At 39.3% G+C, this 22,958-nt stretch overlaps 1 protein-coding gene across 1 annotated transcript; it reads left to right on the top strand.

The window, feature by feature from the left end:
* Positions 1–2,193: 2,193 nt before the first annotated feature.
* LOC132886923 (cytochrome b5 reductase 4) lies at positions 2,194–22,733 on the top strand. Its single transcript, XM_060922144.1, has 16 exons — positions 2,194–2,597; positions 3,456–3,609; positions 6,125–6,225; positions 6,467–6,551; positions 10,559–10,594; positions 10,751–10,808; positions 11,067–11,124; positions 11,291–11,384; positions 13,817–13,849; positions 14,965–15,087; positions 15,212–15,352; positions 16,068–16,217; positions 16,477–16,627; positions 19,623–19,709; positions 19,864–20,025; positions 20,317–22,733. The coding sequence occupies exons 1-16, from the start codon at positions 2,517–2,519 to the stop codon at positions 20,369–20,371; spliced, it is 1,569 nt and encodes a 522-aa protein (XP_060778127.1). The 5' UTR covers positions 2,194–2,516; the 3' UTR covers positions 20,372–22,733.
* Positions 22,734–22,958: the final 225 nt, after the last annotated feature.

The following is a 22,958-nucleotide window of genomic DNA, read 5'->3' as shown; positions in this document are numbered from 1 at the left end:
CCTATGTTGCAAATGCTGTGCGCTCCTGTGGGGGCTTTCCTCGGGCTGTCGCCCCTCTCCTCCTTTATTGCTGTTTTGTTTGAGTGTATATTTTACGGAAGCCGCGAGAGGCCCTTCATATAATCTTTTTTTATTCACCTTGTTATCCCGAAATAACGACATAATTAATTCAGGATCTCGAGAAAACAACACAACTAATTCGAGATCTCGAGAAAACAAAACCGTTATTCCGAGATAACAACATAATTAATTCAGGATCTTGAGAAAACAACACCGTTATTTCGAGATCTCGAGAAAACAAAACAATTATTTCATGATCTCAGCTGGATCACTGTATCTCCGTCGGTAGAGACGAAGCCGGGCCAGTCTTCTGCGGAGGTGCCACGGACTAATTTTGAAATTATCCCTTATTAAAAGACTTAATGCAATCTCTCCCTGTGTCAACCCCTGATCAAAATATTGCCTTATTAGGTGATCGATTATTCCAGACATTCTAATGACCAAAGTTGCGTCTATGCAGAATGAGAAACAGCCCCAAAGTCAGCATATCACAAGTCTCTTGGCGTACCTGAATGAACCATTTCTCAGCTGTTTACTCGAGATCATGAAATAATTGTTTTGTTTTCTCGAGATCACGGAATAATGGTTTTGTTTTCTCGAGATCTCGAATTAGTTGTGTTGTTTTCTCAAGATCCTGAATTAATTATGTCGTTATCTCGGGATAACAAGGTGAATAAAAAAAAGGATTATATGAAGGGCCTCTCTCGGCTTCCGTAGTATATAATATTATTCTCAAGTCACTTGTCTCTTTTTTTGTTTCTGTTTAACATACCATTCTGACAGTGTGGCCATATTGCTGTGTTGAACAGTTTGTTGCACCTTCCATTAAAGTGTTCACTTTTGTACACATCTTGCTTTATTCATTCAGTTGTGGGGAATGGTTAGTAAGGTTGATTCTGACCTAGGCTATGTTGAGGTCACATATCTACTTTTTAAGTTCATGCTATAGTGCATACAATTTTAGAGATATAGCCTACATGTGCATATGCATTCTTCTTGGTGTTCTCACAAACAGGTGAAATAAATTAGTTTAAATTTGGCCTATGGACATAGCCTGGCCTATTCTCAGCCATTACAAAATCTGTTGTCTGACCATAATTTAACTGATCTGTATACCACTATGCTACTAGATAACAAAATGCCTGTTTGTTTTATTTCATGTGAGATGTTGATAAATGTGAGCTTCAACAAAATGATAAGAGCACCTCTCTGAGTGTCACGTTTATGTAAAAAAAAAAAAAGTGTGCGTGCACGAGCATGGTCGCACGCAAAAGTGTCCCGGTTTCAGACTAGGGAAATCTGGTCACCCTAGCTATGAAGTATACTTTTATAAACTAAAAAGTGGACTAGAAGTGTGTAACGAGTAAACCAATAGTATATTTCCAGTATACTATGAAGTATGCTTTTGTAAACTAAAGAGTGGACGACAAGTATAGAACTGGTAAACTATTTAAATTTACTAGTGGTATACTTGCAGTAAAAGTAAAAAAAAAAAATACTAGTCGTATACTCAGAGTTTACTTCTCTTAGACTTAAAGTATACTTTTTATAAACTAAAAGTGGGCCAATTTAGTCCCAAGAAGTATTAGATCAGTTTACTTACACATATACTGTAAGTACATTTGATATCAGTATACTTGGTACACAAAAGTATACTTAAGGAAATATACTTTACTTAAGTATACTTAATAAAATGAACTTGAAGTATACTTCTTTTTGATAAGGGATTGCTTTGCATATTTTATTAAATTCAGATTTTTTGCAGGTAATATTATGAATGAAGCAGAAGTTTTCATATAACAGCCAGTTGCCCTGATTATCCATAAGGTGAGATATTAACCAAATACCTTTATCCATTCAGTGTTGCAAAAAGAGAGATTTTCCATTACACAGAACATATCTATTATTCCAAATCGGTGTTTGGTGTGGTGTAATTTACATGCAGCTTATTTGTTTTTTTGTTTGTTTGTTTTTTCTCTTACATGTATCCCCAAATCTGTAATTTTAATCCATATCCTCCCTGAAAAAAAAGTTAAGTTCTGTAAAATTAGTTTTTTGTTTTACTTGTGTCTGAATCTTTCAGCTAGAGGGCACGCTAGTGCGTGTGATGTCGTCATATTCCTGCGACGTTGATTTTGGAACAACAAACTAGTGATGCGATGTTGGTGTATGTTTGCCGCTATGTAGGTAGACACAAGTTACAGAATTATGTTCATAACACGGATTAATTTGTGTGAAAAACATTTGGTCGGCTCGAGAGACCTGGCGAGTAGTTTTTACTGTTCAGAATGCTCAGTGTTCCAACTTTTCTGCCTTTGCGGAAGAAACATTTCGTCATCTTTGATGTGACATTTCCGCTTGAGTAAAGCTGTTGTTGTAGTTTGCTGGAGAGTGCACACTCTAACGCTGTAATTACAGTGTTTTCTTGGAGTTTGAGGTGGTTTAGAAGAGCAGAGATGCTGAACATACCCTCGCAGTCTTTCCCCGCACTGAGCTCTCAGCAGCGAGTGGCTCCGACCGGCCAGCCCAGGAATAAGGTCTGGATCTTTTCCTCTAATGAGTGTGTTGGCTGTTTAATCAAATATCAACCTGTATCTAATAACCAGCTCCTAATGTAGAGGACTTTGTTTCTATGCCCAGTAGGAGCGGGCTTGTAATTAATCCACATCTTAGAGAGCTCTTACTGGTTTTTCTTTGTGCCTGAATATATATATATATATATATATATATATATATATATATATATATATATATATGAGTGATTCCACGCTTATGGGTACTGAAATGGGGACATGAACTTATTCACCTAAAACCATTTATTTTTTTACCATCAAATCACACAACTTGTAATCTTTAATGAATGATATGTTAAAAGATAACTTTAATTTTCTGAGATGTAATAAAAACATATTTATATGCCAAAGTCAGAACGTAACAGAAGTGTTGTGGACATATAGATTCTCAATTTTAACAATGTAGAATTACTTTTTGAAACATAGGAAGGTGATGTTTTAGCAAATATAATTAATAAACATGTGTAGTAGAATAAACATACACATTCTTTCAATAAGATTAACATGGTATATAGCTAGATTGTAATTTGTAACAGACGCGAGATGGACAATCGTAACAGAAGTAATGTAACAGACATCATTTTGGAACTCATAGGCTTGACTTTGGCATATAAATATGTTTTTATTACATCTCAGAAAATTAAAGTTATCTTTTAACATATCATTCATTAAAGATTACAAGTTGTGTGACCTGATGGTAAAAAAATAAATGGTTTTAGGTGAATAAGTTCATGTCCCCATTTCAGTACCCATAAGCGTGGAATCACTCATATATATAAATTTCAAATGGTGCCATCACTGAGAATGCCTTTGTATGTCTAGGTGGCTCTAAGGCCGGGTCATAGTCTTATGGACTGGATCCGGCTCGCCAAAAGCGGCCATGATCTGACTGGACTGAAAGGAAGGTTGATTGAGGTAACAGAAGAGGAACTAAAGAAACACAATACAAGAAATGACTGTTGGACATGTATACGAGGTGAGGCCTTAAACATACATAAGGAAGCAATATTAGAGAGAGAGATCCTTCCTCAAAAAAGTCTTTGTCTGCGTCACTCAGAAATAGACTGTATTTTGTAGAGTTGATTAACTCTGATCACAGACAGGAGATCATTGTTTATTGAAATGAATTCAGTTCCACCAGTGTGTACAGAGCTTACAAAATAGTGCTTTGTAGTTTTAAATTAGGGCGGCATGGTGGTGTAGTGGTTAGCGCTGTCGCCTCACAGCAAGAAGGTCCTGGGTTCGAGCCCCATGACCGGTGAGGGCCTTTCTGTGCGGAGTTTGCATGTTCTCCCCGTGTCCGCGTGGGTTTCCTCTGAGTGCTCTGGTTTCCGCCACAGTCCAAAGACATGCAGGTTAGGTTAACTGGTGACTCTAAATTGACCGTAGGTGTGAATGTGAGTGTGAATGGTTGTCTGTGTCTATGTGTCAGCCCTGTGATGACCTGGCGACTTGTCCAGGGTGTACCCCGCCTTTCGCCCGTAGTCAGCTGGGATAGGCTCCAGCTTGCCTGCGACCCTGTAGAACAGGATAAAGCGGCTACAGATAATGAGATGAGATGAGTTTTAAATTAATCCAGTCATAGTCTGACCAGCTACCGGCTATCAAAACACAGGCTCAGCTGTCAAACTGGTAGGCCATCTTTGACACCTGGTAAGTTATTTTCCTGATTCCGCATTACTTGAATAATTAATCATTAAATATTTGAATTTTTCTGATTTCCTTACTGTTCTTAATTTCTTAAAATTAACTTGTTGGTGAGTTTGTGTTAGTAGCAGTAATTCAGAAATTCTGTCCTTTACCAGCTAGACCAGCTCAGGCTGTGTATAAGCAACTGGTCAGATTAAGCTGGATTTTTTTTTTTTGATGATGGGCCTTCCAGCTGTGTTTAGATGTGCTCAGAGCTGTGACCAGATTTCATCAGCAGACATTTTGTAAATATACTGACCAAAACATCCAACGCAGAACTCAGGTTTATTACTATGCATGCCGTTTTGTTATGATAGATTTAACAATACACAATAAATATCAAGGTTTAACTCAAATACCTCTCTTTAGAGTCATGAATGAAAAACAAATTAGTCCCGGTTTGAAATTTATAACGTCAAATCAAAGTGTCGTTCTGGATCATCAAAGTCAGTATCTTGTATGGCTACCTCTGGCGTCACACACAGCCTGAATTCTCCGATGCATTGAGTCAATCAGTTGCCAGATTTCAGCCTGTGTGATGCGTTCCCATTCCTCACAAAGTGCCTGGCGCAACTGTAGGATTGTGAAGGGTTCTGGATCACAGCTTCTCACTCTATGATCCAGAATATCCCATAGGTACTCTATAGGGTTTAAATCTGGGGAAAACGCGGGCCAGTAAAGACACTGAACGTTGTTCTGCCTCAGGTATTCTTGACAGATTCTGGCGACATGTGGTCTTGCGTTATCCTGTTGCAGCATTAGGTGGTAGCGAGCCACCAGTGGAATTGCGACAGGGGCCAAAACGTCATTGCGTTAATGGGCCGCATTGAGGTTTCCATCAATGAAAACAAGCTCAGTCTTGTGTCTGCTGCTTATTCCAGCCCACACCATGACAGCTGGTCCACCCCAGCGGTCACGCTCCAGGACATTAGCGTCAGCATAACATTTCCGTCACTTACACCAAACACGCACTCTGCCGTCAGCAACACTCAACTTGAACCTTGATTCATCAGAAAACAGGACCCTGTTCCACCTGAGCGCATTCCAGCCCAAATGTGCCCTTGCCCATTCCAGACGGACACTGCAACGAGCAGGAGTCAACACCAGACCACGACTGGGACGTCGGTTGTGCAACCCGTCTTTACGTAAGCAATTGCATACTGTTTGGTCGCTGATCCTGTTCTGGTGACGACCTCTGGGCTGTGCAGCGGTGACTGTAGCTGGCAGGAAGCGATTGCAAAGATGCTGGAGACGAATATGGCAGTCCTGCTGAGGGGTGGTGACACGTGGTCTGGGAGCACGTGGTCAGTCGTTAGTGCTTTCTGTGTCATACCGGCTCCAGAGACGCGAAATGGTCGACACATTGACGCCCAGAGCTCTTGCAACCTGCCTTTGTGACATTCTGCCAAAAAGCATACCGATGGCTCTTTCTCGCTGATTTTGACGTAGTCATGCCATGGTCGAATATCGCACCAGTACAATGCCAATGAGTGTTTAAATTGCCCATTGCTGTGGCTATGTATTGTCCAAGTTTAAGAAGGATTGGTCAAGGAGTTCTACTCAACCTGAGTGGAGTCGCAAACTTCTAAACAATGTGCGTTCAAGTGGAACGAACTGCCCATACAACAAAATAAAAACAATCTCATGAGCTTTTAAGGTGTAGTTTAGGTATCATTACCCAAAACCACAATCTTATTTTGCATACACAAAACATTTCAAAATTTGAAGTGTTGCGTTGGAGGTTTTGGTCAGTGTACTAATGATCAGATGTAGCCCTACTAACTGTGTGTGTTCTACTGCAGGTATGGTGTATAATGTGAGTGCATATATGGATTTCCACCCTGGTGGGGAGGACGAGCTGATGAAGGCAGCTGGTATTGATGGCACTGACCTGTTTGACCAGGTCAGTAACAACCATGCAAAATGTAAACACAAAGTGTAGGTATTCCCCAACCTGATTTTGTGTATTGTGCTGTATTTACAGTATTTAGCACATGGAGTGTGTCTATATTAATCTATTAGCAATATTGCTTTTACACAGCTTAACACTAAAAGATGCAGCAGTGATTCATGATTGTGTAATGATTTTTGTCTGAGTAAATTTTACAAATTGTGTTGACGGTGTGCTTCATGTCCGTTGGCAGGTCCACCGTTGGGTGAATTATGAGTCCATGTTGAAAGAGTGCCTGGTGGGCAGGATGGTGGTAAAGGCCAGCACAGCCATTAAAGGTATGAGCCAAGTTCTTATAAAAATGTCCACTGGCTAAATGATAAACATTACATTTGGACAAGGGAACCATATTCACTGTCCAGCTATATGTGGACCCCTGACCAGCACAATCAAATGTGGGCCTTTGTTGTTGTTCTGTTGCCACAAAGTTTGAAGTACAGAATTGTATAGGATGTCTTTGTATGCTGTAGCATTCGTGTCCCTTCACTTTAACTAAGAGATCCAAACCTGTTCCTGCACAACAAATGCCCCTGTGCACAAAGCAAACTCCATGAAGACATGGTTTCCCAAGTTTGGAGTGGAAGAACTTGAGTGGCCTGCACAGAGACCTGACCTCATCCCTGTTGAACACCTTTAGGATGAACTGAAATGCTGACTACGCCCCAGGCCTCATCACCCAACATCAGTGCCTGACTTCACGAATGAGGTGACTCACCAGAGCCACACTCCAAATCTAGTCGAAAGCCTTCCCAGAAAAGTGGAGGTTATAACAGCAAAGGGACTAAATCTGGAATGGGATGCTCAAAGGACACACATTGGTGTGATGATCAGGTGTCCCAGGGTTCCTGCGGGTCCTTAAAAAGTCTTAAATACAACTTTCGGTTTTCAAGGCCTAAAAACGTCTTAAATTGTTTGCAATGACTGGAATTTTCGAAAGGGAGGTATTAAATTTAATATTGGACTGAACAAGTGAAATGTCTCCATCCAGTTTGGGGTATTTTTAACGGTAATTTTAAAAGTGACCAGCGTACCTTTTGGGGGCGGCATTGGTTCTGTGCGTTCTGTGCATTCCGTAGATCAAGAACTAACGTTAGGAGGCTACTGGAGGAAGTGTGGTGTGGTGTGGTGGTTGTGAAGAGTGAGAGATACGCAGGTAGCTTATGTGGGCGCTAGAAAGCGTTGATAATTATGGGAAGATGTCTGTTTAACGACAAGTGGTTGGGGGATGACAAATACCCCCAAAATAAGGAGAAGAATCGTTTGCGATAAAAAGCGCTGGTTCGCACAAATGTGTTTAAAGACGGTAACGCAGCTCTGGGGACACGGCGGACTGGGAAACTGGTTTTTCATGGACATGAGACGTGCATGTGTGTGTTTTAGAGGTCAAGCGCTCCGGAGTGAAACGCAGGGGGGTTCGCGCATGCGCACAAGAGTCAGGTGGAAAATGGGACTTATAGGAAATACTACTAATAATAGTGATTAGCATCATTTTTTTGTACATAATTAACATTGTTTATTGTACTAAGTTTAATATAAATATATAAACAACCTTTATTTCAAAACTTAATTAAAAAGAACTCCAGAAAATACAATAATTCTAAATATACTACAATATAAATAATTTGTAAAAAAGTTTTTTAGTTTTATTACTTATCGTCTACAACAGTGTTTTTAATATAATAATAAGAATAATATTAACAACCACTAATAATAATTAGTAGTAATAGTAATTATTATTGATTTATTAATCATTACTACTTATGAATTAGTGATTAATAAATACTAGGGATTATTAAATGTTATAAAATTAAGTTATTAAAAATTCTTACAAATAATTATTAAAACGTAGTAATTGGTAGAATACAAACAAATACTCATGGATTATAGATAATTTTTTAAAACAGTGAACATTGATATAAAATAACTATACTACTACTAATAATAATACTAGTAATACTTGTTATTTTATTATTATTATTATTATCAGTTCTATCAGTGTTCACTATTAAAAACAAATTATCTATAATCCATGAATAATTGTTTGTATCACTACTACTACTACTAATAATAATTACTACTTTTTTAATAATAATTTTAACTAATCTTATAACTCAATTTTATAGCATTTTAATAATCACTACTTATTATTTATTAGTATAATTTAGTAGTTGATAATAATAATTACTACTTATTATTAAATTACATTTTGGTAATCACTGCTTATTAGTTAAGTAGTAATTAATAATAATAATAATATAATAATTGTTACTCTATTATTAATAATATAGCTAATAAGTAGTGATTATTAAAATGTTATAAAATTGAGTTAATTTTTTAAATTATTATTTAAAAAAGTAGTTTTATTATTATTATTATTAGTAATAAAAAGTTATTCATGGATTATAGATAATAATTAATGATTATTTTTGAATATTGAACATTGATATAACAATTGCACTGATAATTAGTTTAGTTATTACAACACATTGATTAATATTGATAATGGTTATGAAAGGTGACAGTTGTTTTTCTGTGTTTAATGTAACGCTCTGATGATGGTATGACTGCATAAACAGGTTTATGCTGTTACCTGCTATAATGCAGAAGATACTCGAGAACTTCCTCAGCCAGCTGTATACTGTACGACACTCAGACTGATTTTGCTGTCGGACACAAAATCACACGTCATCAAAGATAATCTTTGGGGATTTAAATAATGCCGGCTAAGGTTGTTCAGCTGGTTCTACTTGCCGTTTATTGTTTTCGTTTTTGAAATGATTCATGGTGTTTTCTCCAGTAAACCCCAGTCTTCTCCTTGCTGCTACAGTAGTTCTGCAGGCCCAAAACACACGACTTTGCTTCAGCTGTTTGCATGTCTAACAGTTGCCATTGATGCACCCTGTTGTTCACCAATTGTGTGCATTCTTCTTAGTTAGTAAAAAAAAAAAAAACTAGCCTGGCAAGCCAGACTAAATGTGAATATTTAGTCTGGCCTCGCTCGTAGACATTTCCGAAGGGTGGGGGAGGAACAACCCGCTGTCTTTCAAACTGTCTCTGCGTATAGGCCAACGCTCTGACCAATCAGCGCAACAGTGACTGTGACGTAGTCAGAGCGACAGAAAGCAATGGGGGAGGCCTTGAAATAAATAATTTTTCAAAATGCGTATTAATTAATAAACAGGTTCTAGATATTAAGAAGTTTGGAGATAATGACCACAAGTTTGGAGTCTGTACCACGTACTTAACATACACTTTTTTTTCCAAGTGTTTTTCAAGGGTTTGCTTAAACTGTTTGAGTTTTTATTTTTATTTAGTGGTGTTTGGTGAAATAATTTCCCTTAAATTTAAAATAACAGGAAAATAAGAAACAATCAAAAAGTAATGTTTCAAAGCTGTTTATTAATTCTTCGTACTGCACAAACTAGCCCCATCTTTTTGGCTACGAGCGGAGCCAGCTGATAGATCAGACTTTTGCCATAGCCGGTCGGCAAAACAGCGAAAACGTCCTTCTTGAAAAGGAATGAGCGGAGAGCCTCTTCCTGCTCATGTTTCAACGAAAACTCCAAGTCTAATTCTTCTAAAACTGATTCCAAAGCGGAGTCAAACGCGCGCTGTTCACTAGCCGTAGCCATCTTTCCTGTTGTGCTTTCTCCAGCGTCGCGCAGCTTTGTCGTCACTCCTGCAAAAGCCCACCCAAATAATCCAAACAAAAACCTTGCATTGTGATTGGCGGGCACGATTTGATGCCCGGGGTGTTTTGTTGATATGGTGCGAGGCTAGACCCATTCGCTAGGCAAAAATATTTTTGGCCGCTAGGCGGGTGGGTCTAGTTTACTAGGCTAAAAAAAAACTATTGCAGAAAACAGTTTTAAGTTGTTGTATTTTCATTTTCTTTGCCATGAAACAGTCTTAATTTTTCCATTTAGAGGTCTTGAAAAGGTCTTAAAAGTCTTTAAATTTGTACTTGAAAAATGTGCAGATACCCTGTGTCCACAAACTTTTGGCTATGCAGTGTATTTTGTGTGCCTGTAATTTGTCTGACCTTGAGAAGTTTAATCAAACATCCACATACTTTTGAGCCATGTTCTGGTTGCGTAATCAAATCTTAATAAATGTTTTCTTTCTTTTATTGAGTGCTGACCTTGTAATAGTTGTATGAGTTTTGTAATTAATTATGATATGACTATAGACATATGGCTAAAACAAGGAGTTCCAAATGATGTTTTGCTGTAAGGTGTGCAACAGTGGTATCAGTGGCTCATGAGATGTTCGTTTGCTCCCACAGCACAGCCATCGAAACCAGAGAACACCTATGTGAACGGTAGGAATGCATTGAAGGAATATTAAGTGTTTATGTATAAATATTAGTTGTGAAGGCTGGATAACAAAGGTGTATGGCATCCTAAAAAAAAAGTTTTAAAATGCCAAAAATACTCATCCAGTTACTCTGTAATGAGAGCTGATTATTTACATTTAGGTTTTGGTCCTCCTGCGACTTTGTTAGCTGCCCCAAAGCCGAAAGACAATCGCCCTCGGTATGCTTGAATTTCTTTACTCGGTATTTATACAGGTTGATTATGCTGCTAATCGCTTTTACTTGCAAAAATGATTGTATCTCTTGTATAAAGCTGACTGTGCATGCTATTAATTCCTGTGAGGTGTTTTAGCTTTATTGAACATTTGAATTGGTATTGTTAGCTGTACGTAATTAATGTAAGTGAAGTATTCTTGATTTATTGTCCGGGGCGGGAATTGTGGAAATGCATCTTTTTCTTCCCCCCCTCTTTTCACAGATATGACTGGTTCCAGACAGAGGAAACTGTTAATATTATTATTTACACCAAACGTAAGGTTGGTCATGTCAGTTTATCGTAACAGTGTTGTTATGCTGTGACAGAGAGAGATTTATATTTGTCCCCTCACTCCTCATGTTTTAACCTGCTTTCTTTCATTCTCTATGACTTCTCTCTATTCCTATTGCCCCGTCTCTGTCCTTCCCTCCTCCTTTCTGTGTCAGATTCCAAGATCGGGCTGTTCAGTAGTGGACCGTCAAGGAAACATCCTGCGGATAGAGGTGCTTTTAGGACAATGGTCCTACCTACTTCACTGGAGTGAGTTGTGTGACCTTCATTTTTGTATTCAATATGTACACAAAGCTTCCCTTCATTCAGGGTAATGTCTCACTGACAGGAAAACTCCACCCTCAACCACATTAACTGTGTGCATATTGAAATAAGGTGATGTAGTTGGTGCTGTATTCATTCCTGTGGCATATGCCATTGGGTTACATTGTTGGAGCAGATTAATAGGAGAAAAAATTTCAGTGATCTCAGACATAAGTAATAAGTCATTTTTGCAGTTAATTTGCAGGAGAACGGAAGCTGTTTTTCTCACTCGCCATTTTCCAGTGATATTCAGTGAGAAATCCAACACAGAAGATTTGGGGACAGCAGACAGGTCTCAAAGTTAGAGATTTGAATACAGCCATATGACACATTTTGCTCTGAATTATGGCAAATATTCAGCTCGTCCAGTTAGTGATCTACGAGATGCTTGAGTTGACAGCAGTGTTGGCGTGAACAGTTAAAGGGCATATTCTGGACCAATTTCGTATTTTTATTTTTTTATATGAAAGTCTGTCCCTTTACACACTCATCCAGAAGGGTAATTTTGCACAAGGCCATCTGTCTACAGCAGAAAAAAATAAAATAACAAAATGCGTCTGGAAAAATCCCAAGGGAGTCTGGAGCCAGATTTGTGACATTATTTGCGGAAGCGCCAGCAGGTTGAGAGAGCTTTGCACGGTTTCAGTGCACAGCCTGTGTAGACCAAGCGCTCCCATTTCTCTCTCCTTGTCCGGCCTTTTGGGAAACAATGAGTACTAATCCCATCAAGATTGGTGTTGCTACACCCTCCTACGATACATCTGTTAACCATTTTAATAATTACGTGATAATGTTGAAGAAATTTGCAGAAAACCACCAGGTCGTTTTCTCATAAACAAACCAGCGCTGACGTAGGATTCAGAGGGAGGCATCCCGCACACGACGTCACGAAAATCAATGTTTGCCGGGAAATCCAAATGGCAAGTTTTTTTCAAAATGGCTTGATTTCAACTGAATTTTTCTGGTATTGTGCAAGGTAAAAAAAAAATAGCAGAGAATGCAGAATGTTACAGATATTTGACCAAAGTTTAATATAAAATAGGAGAATTACATTGATCTTGCTCCTGAATTTACCCGTGATATGCACTTTAAGCTTCGGAACATGATTTGTTTGAGCAGAGTGACAAGACGAAGAAGCGAGAGAGCTGGACAGACTAAAGAGCTGCTGCACCGGTCTGTTAAGGCAGAGTTTAGTCCCCTCTGGCACCGCTGTCAGCGAGTAGTCAAAATGCATTGTGGTTAATGTAGGAAACCGTTTATCAAAGTGAAAAGAGATCAATATGTCAACTCACTTTCGTTACAAAATGCATTGAATACCGCTGAAGATCACATGATGCTTATAAGTAATAATTAGAGTTGAGCCGGATACTCGGCTGAAACGAGTATCCGGTACGGATAAAGCACTTTTGCCAAGTACAAGTATTATACGAGTAATACGAGTCAATATCTGTGCTCGGACTGAATGAAAATCCTCACACAGCGTCACAGCGCCCCTCCCCTACACACACCGCTCTGCTCACTCACACAGAGAACAGCTCTCTGTCTCTTTCCGTTAACGTTTCGGGTTTCTTCAGCTTCAAGTTTTTCATTTCAGTTTGTACTTGCTTATAACCAGTAGAGTTCTGGTAAACGTGGGTTCGTTCAGACGTGGTGCTTGGTAGAAAGCGACTCGCGTTGCGTCTCTGCCTGTCGGAGATTTTTTTTTCTTTTTTTAACCGTCGGTTAAAAACAGTTTTTTTTTTTTTTTTTTTTTACTTCACGCATTGAGTGTCTGACACTTTCTTGCTGTAATTCATGTAAAAATAAAGGTAGTAGTGGTATAAATAATATTCCAAATTAAGCTACACACACACACCCCTGGTGTGGAAAAAAAAAAAGAACCAAAAAAAAAAATCACACTGATCATAAAAAAATTAAAAGTTAAAAAAAGAAAGTTATGTTGAGTATGAAAACTCTTGTTCATTACATTTCATTTCATAATTGCAACCGCATGTGTTGTATTCATTGTTGCAAAACTTGTTCTGTAAATAGTTCGTTTGCTATCGTGATCAAAACCATTGATCTGAAGCTCAGTGCTGATGCTGTCCTGTAAATAGTTTTCTAATCAGCAATAAATATAACAATTTCTGATCAACCCATATCAATTGCATGCTTAAAATAACATACTGGTTAAAGCCCTGCCTGTTTCAAGACAACCAAACCCACTTCCGGGTTATGCCCCGCCCACTCCGAGTACGGATACAGATAATGCTGTACTCGCTCATCCCTAGTAATAATATGCAGGTTGTTCAGGGTGGACTTTTCTTCTTTAAGTCCAGCATAGTTCAAATCACCTGCTTGTGTTATATCTTTATATACCATCTTGAATGTGTTTTTAGGTCTCTCTTTTGAAGTAGAAGACCGTGTTATAGGTAAGTGATTCTTTTGCTTTCTTGGTCTTACTTGTTTGTAAGATGCAAGTGTTTAAGCAGATTTCTTAATCTACTGAAGCAAAAATGGTTACTGAAGGTTGTGTTTGTCTGCAGTGTCATTGGCAGCAGGCTTTATGCCCATGTCTGAGGTTTGCCAGAGCAGATCTCAGTTAAAGGCATAGTATGGACAGTAAAAAGCAGCCTCAGGTAGCTCTCTTCCATCAGGTCGGTGCTGGTGCTAGCCAGTTCTGTCTTGGTGCCTTTTGAGAACCAGCCTACATTTCAACAGGTTTCCGAACGTTACGTAGTGGAAGTTGAAATGTTACCGGGGTAACGTTTATGAGGAAAACGTTTCGCATGTCGATTTAGTAGCCTGTGTGTGTCCGTTTACTTGTGATGACGGCGTGTGTATGAAGGAGAAAAAAAGAAGAGGCAGAGAGAGGGGGAAAAAGCAAGGAATGTTTTTTGCTTGCTTTCACATTTCTGACTTTGGCAAAGTGTGAGGGGGACTATGAACTTCAACCCCACCTTGAGCTGCGTGCACGGCTTCCACCACACTCTCCACCAACCTCTACTGGACTCTGAACGCTGTTAAAAGCTGCTGTTTTACAACTGAAACCAGCAAACTACTTTGAGCAAAATGTGCGGTCTGCGGCGCTAAATTGTCCCGTGGTGGAGAGACACAAAAAAACAAATGCAGACGCACAGAGTGGTTTATGGAGGAATAAAAATCACTGAAAGAAAGTGATCTTGTTTCTTCCACAGACCACTGCTGGCTTGACTTTTCACTGCTTTGGGACCAGCAGTTTTGTGGTGCTATGCCAATGCCAGCTTTATGGCACCAGTCTTGTTTCGGTCAGAATGCATGGAACTGGTTATAGATTGTGCACTAGCATCGTATTGGCAGAAAAGAGCTTCAAGAGTCTCATTAGCATAGAGTCTCTTGCTCACTAGTAGCCCCAGATTGTACAAAACTTACCACCACTGTCCAGAGTTAAAATATCCACATTGAAATTCATAACCTCGTAACAATGCATACCCAAACTATCATCATTGCCTGAAGTTAGATTTGACGTGTCCTGACAGTTTTTTTTTCTTCTCTCTTGTAATGGCAGTTCAGACAGTGAGTTCAGTTGGGAAGGTCGAGGTTTGCTTGTGCAAAGTGCTCAAAGCCCAATGGGCACAAGTGGGTCAACCGCTAGAATCCCATGAGTCATTTATCCCGAGTAAACAACGGGGTGAGTCAAATGCCTGTCCTGTGTTCCATGTCTGAATAAAAAAAAAAGTGTGTAATTAATCAGTAACTTGGGATACAGATCAGTTGAGTGAAAGCAGCTGTGAACTTTTGTTTTGGCCATTCAGGACTCTTCTACAGAGATTGTGTCCTGGTTTCAAAGAAACAAGTTACACATGATACACAGCTCTTCTGTTTCCGGTTACCTCCTGGATCCCACATGTCCATCCCTGTGGGGAAACATGTCTACCTCAAAGCTTCCTTTCAGGGTAATTCCTCAATTAATTACCATCTCAGGCTAAGTATAGTGAACATACAGTACTGTGCAAAAGTCTTAGGCCCCCTATTTATTTATTTATTTACATACATAACTTTTTGTTATAGATTTCTATTTTATGATTTCTACATTATCGAGTCAGTGCATAAACATTTTAGAGTCCAACCGTTCGTTTTCCAGCACAAAATTAAATGTTACAGGAAAAAATGTTTGTATCTGAGCAGCATATTACATAAGAGAGCACTTTTCAGACTAAAAAAGGAAACATAATGAAGGGTTTTGGTGCAAAATGAAGAAGCGAGTGTGACAGTCGAAGTGTCCAGGAGAACTGTGGCTGCTTCTGCAAGATGCTCAGTAAAACCTACAGCTCATTTCCTTATAAAACTGCACTCATTGTACCTGAGACGACGATTTTATTTTTATTTTTTTAAAGCAAAGGGTCGTCTCAGACCACATATTGACCTTTTTTCATTTATGGCTTACTGCTGTTTTATAGTATTTTTTATTTATTTATTTTTTTAATGTTGAAACATTTTGCTTCATTATTTTTAAGCCATTTTTGGTCTGCAGCATTTCTTTACATGTGCCTAAGACTTTTGCACCATGCTGTGTCTGTAATTCAGAATTTAAAACTATTCTTATACAAACTCTATTTCACCAGGTACGGTGCTCAGGTGCAATTTAAACATGTCTTTTGTTATAAACAGGCAGTGATGTTGTAAAGCCCTACACCCCAGTAGACCAAGTGCTCATGCCTCAGATTCACTCCGGTAACACACAGAGCGCTGAAATCTATCTGATGATTAAAATCTATCCTGATGGAGTGTTCACGCAGCATTTGGACAACCTTGATATCGGTGTGTGTCCTGTTAATCCTGGTGGTTTTACTGTACATATTTTAGAACATTCATGGCAGATTCTTAATGTATTTTCTATTTAAGATCATTCATACACTTTATTACAAGTATTGACTTGTGTTAGTTCTGAAAGTCATTCATTCATTTACTATTATTTGTCCACTCACTCAAGACTGCTTTACTTCTACAAATAAAATGTACATTTACAGTTGTATGCATTTATCACCAATTCACCTGTAAACTGTTTGTTCTCTGTCAGGAGCCTCTGTGTCCATCAGCAGTCCAGAGGGCCCCTTTTCACTCAGGAGTCTTTGTGATGTCACTCATTTGTACCTCTTAGCTGCTGGCACCGGTTTCACACCCATGGCTCGCCTCCTCTGCTTTGCCTTACAGGACCTGCCGTCTGTCAGGTTATATACTACACACACCTACAGCTCTCTAACTGTGCAGCACTTTCAGGAATAACTGGTACTTGCACTGTAATGGGCCAGTAGTCCAGTTTAGTCCTTTGACTTTGTATTTTATTGAGGGATTTCACATGACGTCACATCTCCCATGGCAACGTGCTTTGGCCACGTTTATGGTCAAGTTGTAGGCCTAACTCAGTCGAGCAACTGCGTTTCGATGCAAAGATGGTCACTTTTTTTTCTGTTTTCGGATGCTCAAATCGCTGTAACAACAATAAAAAGCCATTTTATAGCTTTCCAGCTATTATTTACCATCAAGGGGACTATACATGCAAAAATTCAAAGAAAAGGCGAGAGCAGAGGATCGCCAACTTAAATCCTAAAAACTGGACTCCAACAAAGCAAAGCAGAGTCTGCTCTGACCATTATCCCCACTTCGACAGCGCATTGATACGGAGCTCAGATATCAATGCGCTGCCGAAGCGCGCAGAAGGTGTTAGTACGCCTGTCATTATAGTGCGGACTTTCCATAGCATAGAAAATCGCTACGTTTCAATTTGTGTAACTGAACTTGTTTCATGTCACTGGTCATATAAACCTATGTAAACAGGAAAAACGCGGAAGAGTTTGGTCGCATCTAACTACAGCCCCAAAAAATACCATTGGCCATGCTGAGCCTAGCTACATTGCTAACAGGAGTGACAGCGCGTCTGACTGACTGGGAGGTCGCGCAAAGCTCGGAGAGGTACGGAGCAGCTCGTCTCAATTCAGATAAGAGCATATTTCATTATGGAAGTACGGTGGACTGTTCCTTTAACTCCTCCAGAAACAAACTGGTTGTAGGCCTCAAGCCCTTTATATGCTCTGAATTCTTCCATGGTGTCAGAGCTTGTTTGAAGAATGAAAGACGATGTTATTATCAAGGAACATAATGGCTGGATAATCCTTGAATTCTTTGCTCCATTCCTTCTTTGGGACTTCATAAGGGTCAATGTCATCTAGTTCACTTTTTTTTTCCTTTTTTTCCTCAATGTTAAACTTTTGATGGAGACTCTAAGGATAAAATATAACTTTTGTGACATTGATAACGCTTGCATCTAACCCTTCAGTTGTTTTGTTTAACTTGCCCACAAACATGGTGGTCAAAGAGGTTGCCATGGGAAACATGGGTACGGTGAAATCCCTCTATACTTTTTTTTTAAATCTCTGAATTTTTATATTGGGAGTGGAAATCTACAGCCATTTAAGTTCAATTTAGGGTGCCAGCATGCAATTATAAAAACAATCCTTTATGGAGCTTAATTCATCTTTTCTTATATTTTTATAATATAAATTTAATCCACCATAAAAAACCCCACTAGGCCTAATGTATTACCATCAAATGTTCTGTTATAATAAAATAACAAACTTGCATACTTTAAAATGACGGACTCATCTGTTTGTAATAGCACGACATGTCCTTGAGTAGGGCTGCACAATATATCGAAAAAGTATCGATATCGCGATATCATAGTTTGCGATACACATACCGCAAAAATTACTTAAATTTCGATAAAAGGCACATTTTTCTGTGCCGTCCAATCACATTTGAATGTCAACAAGCGCCGCGGGATAACTCCGGCCCCTATTGCAAAACAAGTAAAAGCCTCGTGGTGAAGGCGGGAGCAAGTGTGGTGAGACAAACTTGTGTGAGGAGGAACTGGTTTCCAAAAAAAAAAAAATGCACGTCTGCTATTTGGAAGTACTTTGGATTCAGGAGGGGTGATGTACTGCAAACTCAGGTACTTTGCAAGACATGTACCTGTAAAACAGTGGTGGGGCGGCTCACTGGGACAAACACTGCTGTACAGAAGCATAAAAACATAAAACCACGCTCTCTCTCACACACACACACTACCGCTCGCTCACTCACACACACTACCGCTCTCTCTCTCTCTCTCTCACACACACACACACTACCGCTCGCTCACTCACACACGCTACCGCTCTCTCTCTCTCTCTCTCTCACACACACACACACCACTGCTCTCTCACCCGCATGTGTTATTAACAGATTGTGTTTGAGTTTATGGTGAATCTGTGTCGCTCACCTTCATCTCCCGGGAGCCGCTGAAATTGCCATTTTGAATGCTTTATGTTAATGTAATGTAGTTTTCAGTTTTTTGTTTACTTCAACTTAAGACATTTTCTGCTGCGCTCACAAAAATTAAGAGATTTAAAGATGATTGATGGACACCATTGCAGGTGTAGCCATGTTTTTCCAATAAAAAATAATGTTGGAGGCGGCACGGTGGTGTAGTGGTTAGCGCTGTTGCCTCACAGCAAGAAGGTCCTGGGTTCGAGCCCCGGGGCCGGCGAGGGCCTTTCTGTGTGGAGTTTGCATGTTCTCCCCGTGTCCGCGTGGGTTTCCTCCGGGTGCTCCGGTTTCCCCCACAGTCCAAAGACATGCAGGTTAGGTTAACTGGTGACTCTAAATTGACCGTAGGTGTGAATGGTTGTCTGTGTCTATGTGTCAGCCCTGTGATGACCTGGCGACTTGTCCAGGGTGTACCCCGCCTTTCGCCCGTAGTCAGCTGGGATAGGCTCCAGTTTGCCTGCGACCCTGTAGAAGGATAAAGCGGCTAGAGATAATGAGATGAGATGAAATAATGTTGGAATGGAAGCGATGCATTGGGTGTTTTTTTTAAATGCTAGATACAGGGCAGAACGGCGAGTAGAGGTAAGAAAAACATTATATATTTAATTATCGTGATACATATCGATATTGAGATATTCAGTCATGTTATCGAATATCGCATATTTTTCTGATATCGTGCAGCCCTATCCTTGAGTATGTTCTTGTCTTTATCAAGATTTCACGGTTTAAAAAACTAAACAGTTCTGGATTGAAGATGGTGTGATCCTAATATTTCTCTCATAGGTTTGGCTTTTTCTGTTGGTTTAGTGGGTTTTAGCAGTCAATCTCCTGTGCATAATGATGTTTTCTTTGCCCTGTCAGGAAGACCAAGCTGATGTTCTTCAATCGTCAAGAGAGGGACATCCTGTGGTACTCTGAGCTGGAGCAGCTGTGTGCAGAGGAAGAGAGGTACAGGGCTTTCACTCCAGTTAATAACTCAGCATTAAGCTGCTTGTTGCATGTTCCATTTACTGGCTACACATAAGAACTTATAAACTGTGCGTACGTCTCTCATACTAGTATTTACTTCAGCACAGAAGGACTTAACCCTGCTTTTTGTCAGATTTCAGGTTGAATACGTTCTCTCAGAGCCTGCGGGCTCATGGACCGGCAGCAGAGGACGAATAGATGCCACAATGCTGCAGGTATTCCTGGAAAGACCAGGAGACTCCAAATGCTTAGTGTGTGTATGTGGGCCAACTGGTTTCACTGAGCTGGCAGTGCAGTAAGTATTGCAGTTTATTCCCATGCCTACACCTTCCTTCACTCATACAGATGCACACTGTGTCTGTCATCTTTTGTGTATGAAATTTGAACAGTGAACTACATGTTATTCTGTTAGTGTTCAATATACCCTGAGAAATCAAAAGCTCTTCATGAGGCCCTGCTGTAACACACAGACATAAAAATAGCCAGACTTTAACTGCTGTCGAATAATTTTAAAAAAAGATAGTCTTTTTAAAGTTTTTCTAACCACCATTCATCTGTCATAACTGTGTGGTTTAATTTCTTACAGGCTGGCCAAGCAGCAGGGATTCAGTGAAAAGGAGATTCATGCTTTCAAGAGTTGAGCCCTAAGAGCTAGTACTAGAGATTTCTATGCATCACAGCCTGCAAAGACCTTTAGGAACTCCCAGTGATTGATTTGAGGTTACCATTCAATAAAGAGCAATGCATTCTCTGACATGTATGATCATCTGGAAATCCTATGCACTTACTTCATCTAAGCATCTCCAGGTCACTCGCCCTTCTACCATGGGACGCATTATTTCACATGGAAACTCCTGAAGAAATTTGCTACGGTTGTGGGATATAGCACTGCCACTGTAAATTCAAATCTTATCCATGAAATGCATTTTTGTTATACTAGTGCATCTCAAAAAATTAGAATACCATGAAAAAGTTCCTTTTTTTTTCATAATTTAATTCAAAAAGGTAAACGTTCATATATTCTATATTCATTACATGTAAAGTGAAATATTTAAAGCCTTTTTTGTTTTAATTTTGATTATTATGGCTTATAGCTCATGAAAATCAGAAATCCAGTATCTCAAATTATTAGAATATTCCCTAAGATCAATCAAAAAAAGGATTTACAATACAGAAATGTCCAACTTCTGAAAAGTATATTCATTTATACTCTTAATACTTGGTTGGGGCTCCTTTACCATGAATTACTGTATCAGTGCGGTGTGGCATGGAGGTGATCAGTCTGTGGCACTGCTGAGGTGTTACTGAAGCCCAGGTTGCTTTGATAGTGGCCTTCAGCGTATCTGTATTTTTGGGTCGGGTGTTTCTCATCTTCAGATTCTCTATGGGGTTCAGGTCAGGCAAGTTGGCTGGCCAATCAAACACAATATCATGGTCAGCAAACCATTTGGTAGTAGTTTTGGCACTGTGGGTAGGTGCTAAGTCCTGCTGGAAAAGGAAATCAGCATCTCCAAAAAGCTCATCAGCAGATGGAAGCATGAAGTGCTCTAAAATCTCCTGGTAGATGGCTGTGTTGACTTTGGACTTGATAAAATACAGTGGACCAACACCAGCAGATGACATGGCACCCCAAATCATCACAGACTATGGAAACTTCATACTGGGCTTCAAACACCTTGGATTCTGTGCCTCTCCACTCTTCCTCCAGACTCTAGAACCGTGATTTCCAAATTAAATGCAAAATGTACTTTCATCTGAAAAGAGGACTTTGGACCACTGAGCAACAGTCCATTTCTTTCTCTCCTTAGCCCAGATAAGACACTTCTGACATTGTCTCTGGCTCAGGAGTAGCTTGATATTAGGAATGCGAAAGTTGTATCCCCTTTCTTGAAGATGTCTGTTCATGATGGGTCTTGATACACTGACACCAGCCTCAGTTCACTCCTTGTGAAGCTCTCCCAAGTTCTTGAATCAACTTTTCTTGACAATCCTCTCAAGACTGCGGCCATCCCTGTTGCTTGTGCACCTTTTCTAGCCACCCTTTTCAGCAATGACCTTTTGTGGCTTACCCTCCTTGTGGAGGGCATCAGTGATCATCTTCTGGACAACAGTCAAGTCAGCAGTCTTCCCCATGATTGTGGTTGTGTGTACTGAACTAGACCGAGAGATACACTGTGTTCATACTGTTTTACTCAAACTTGAAATGAAATATTCTAATATTTTGAGATTTTTTTTTGTTTTTGTACTGTATGCCATACTGATTAAAATAAAAATAAACTAAAATGTTTCAAGCATTTTTCTATGTGTAATGAGTCTATAATATATAAAACATTTTCACTTTCTTAAATAACTGATGGAAAATATTGAACTTTTTCACAATATTCTAATTTTTTGAGATGCACTAGTATTTTGTTATATGAAATAATCATTTTGTCTTGTGACAAAAATACATATGAACCATGCAGCCAGGGAATGCTAATTGTAAATGTAAACGAGTCTGTTGAGAATGTTGGTTAATTTCATTTTAAAAGATAACCGTGTAGATTCACCCTACGTGCTCGTGAGTGGTGAGCTGAAATGAAGCTAAATGCTCTGGTTTGAGTATTCATGGATTCTGTATAGTTTGGACTTATTCAGCTATTTATTATTTTAACTCAGTTATGCTATTTGTACCAGAAAAGGTCTAACTGTTAACCCAGATCTTAAGTGAAAGTGGTTTCAGAGAGACTGGGTTTAAAGCTAAAGTGGTAGAACCACGAAGGCTCAGGCAACAAATGTCAGCATTTTCTTGTTTGTAGTCTAGAGGACTGACTCAGGCTAGTCTTATCCGAGTCTCCAGACTAATCTCATGTCAAGTGACCCAGTACTATGAACGTTTTATTAATTAGACTGATCTCTCTCTGATGTAGCAGGGCTCTGAAGTTTGTGCAAGGGATATGAAGTTTTAAACAAAATGAATAAAATGTACAAAAATTCACAATAAAATTATGTAGAAATAAAAAATGGTGACATGATTTTTATTAAACGAAGAAGTAAGATAGCCATCAAACTAGCTGTCAGGGTGACCATGACATGAGGTTTATGTTAGGGTTAAGATTATGGAAGTGTTAGGGCTATGTTTAAGATTAGGGTTGGGTATGGTGAGGGTTTCTTATAGTTAAAGTGAGATTGAGGGGTGATGGTTGAACTAAGGCTGACTAGAGTTAGTGTTTGCTTACAGTCAGGTTT

This window comes from Neoarius graeffei, chromosome 5 (assembly GCF_027579695.1).
Source record: "Neoarius graeffei isolate fNeoGra1 chromosome 5, fNeoGra1.pri, whole genome shotgun sequence".
NCBI lineage: Eukaryota > Metazoa > Chordata > Actinopteri > Siluriformes > Ariidae > Neoarius > Neoarius graeffei.
This window is presented reverse-complemented; position numbering and strand designations above follow the sequence as displayed.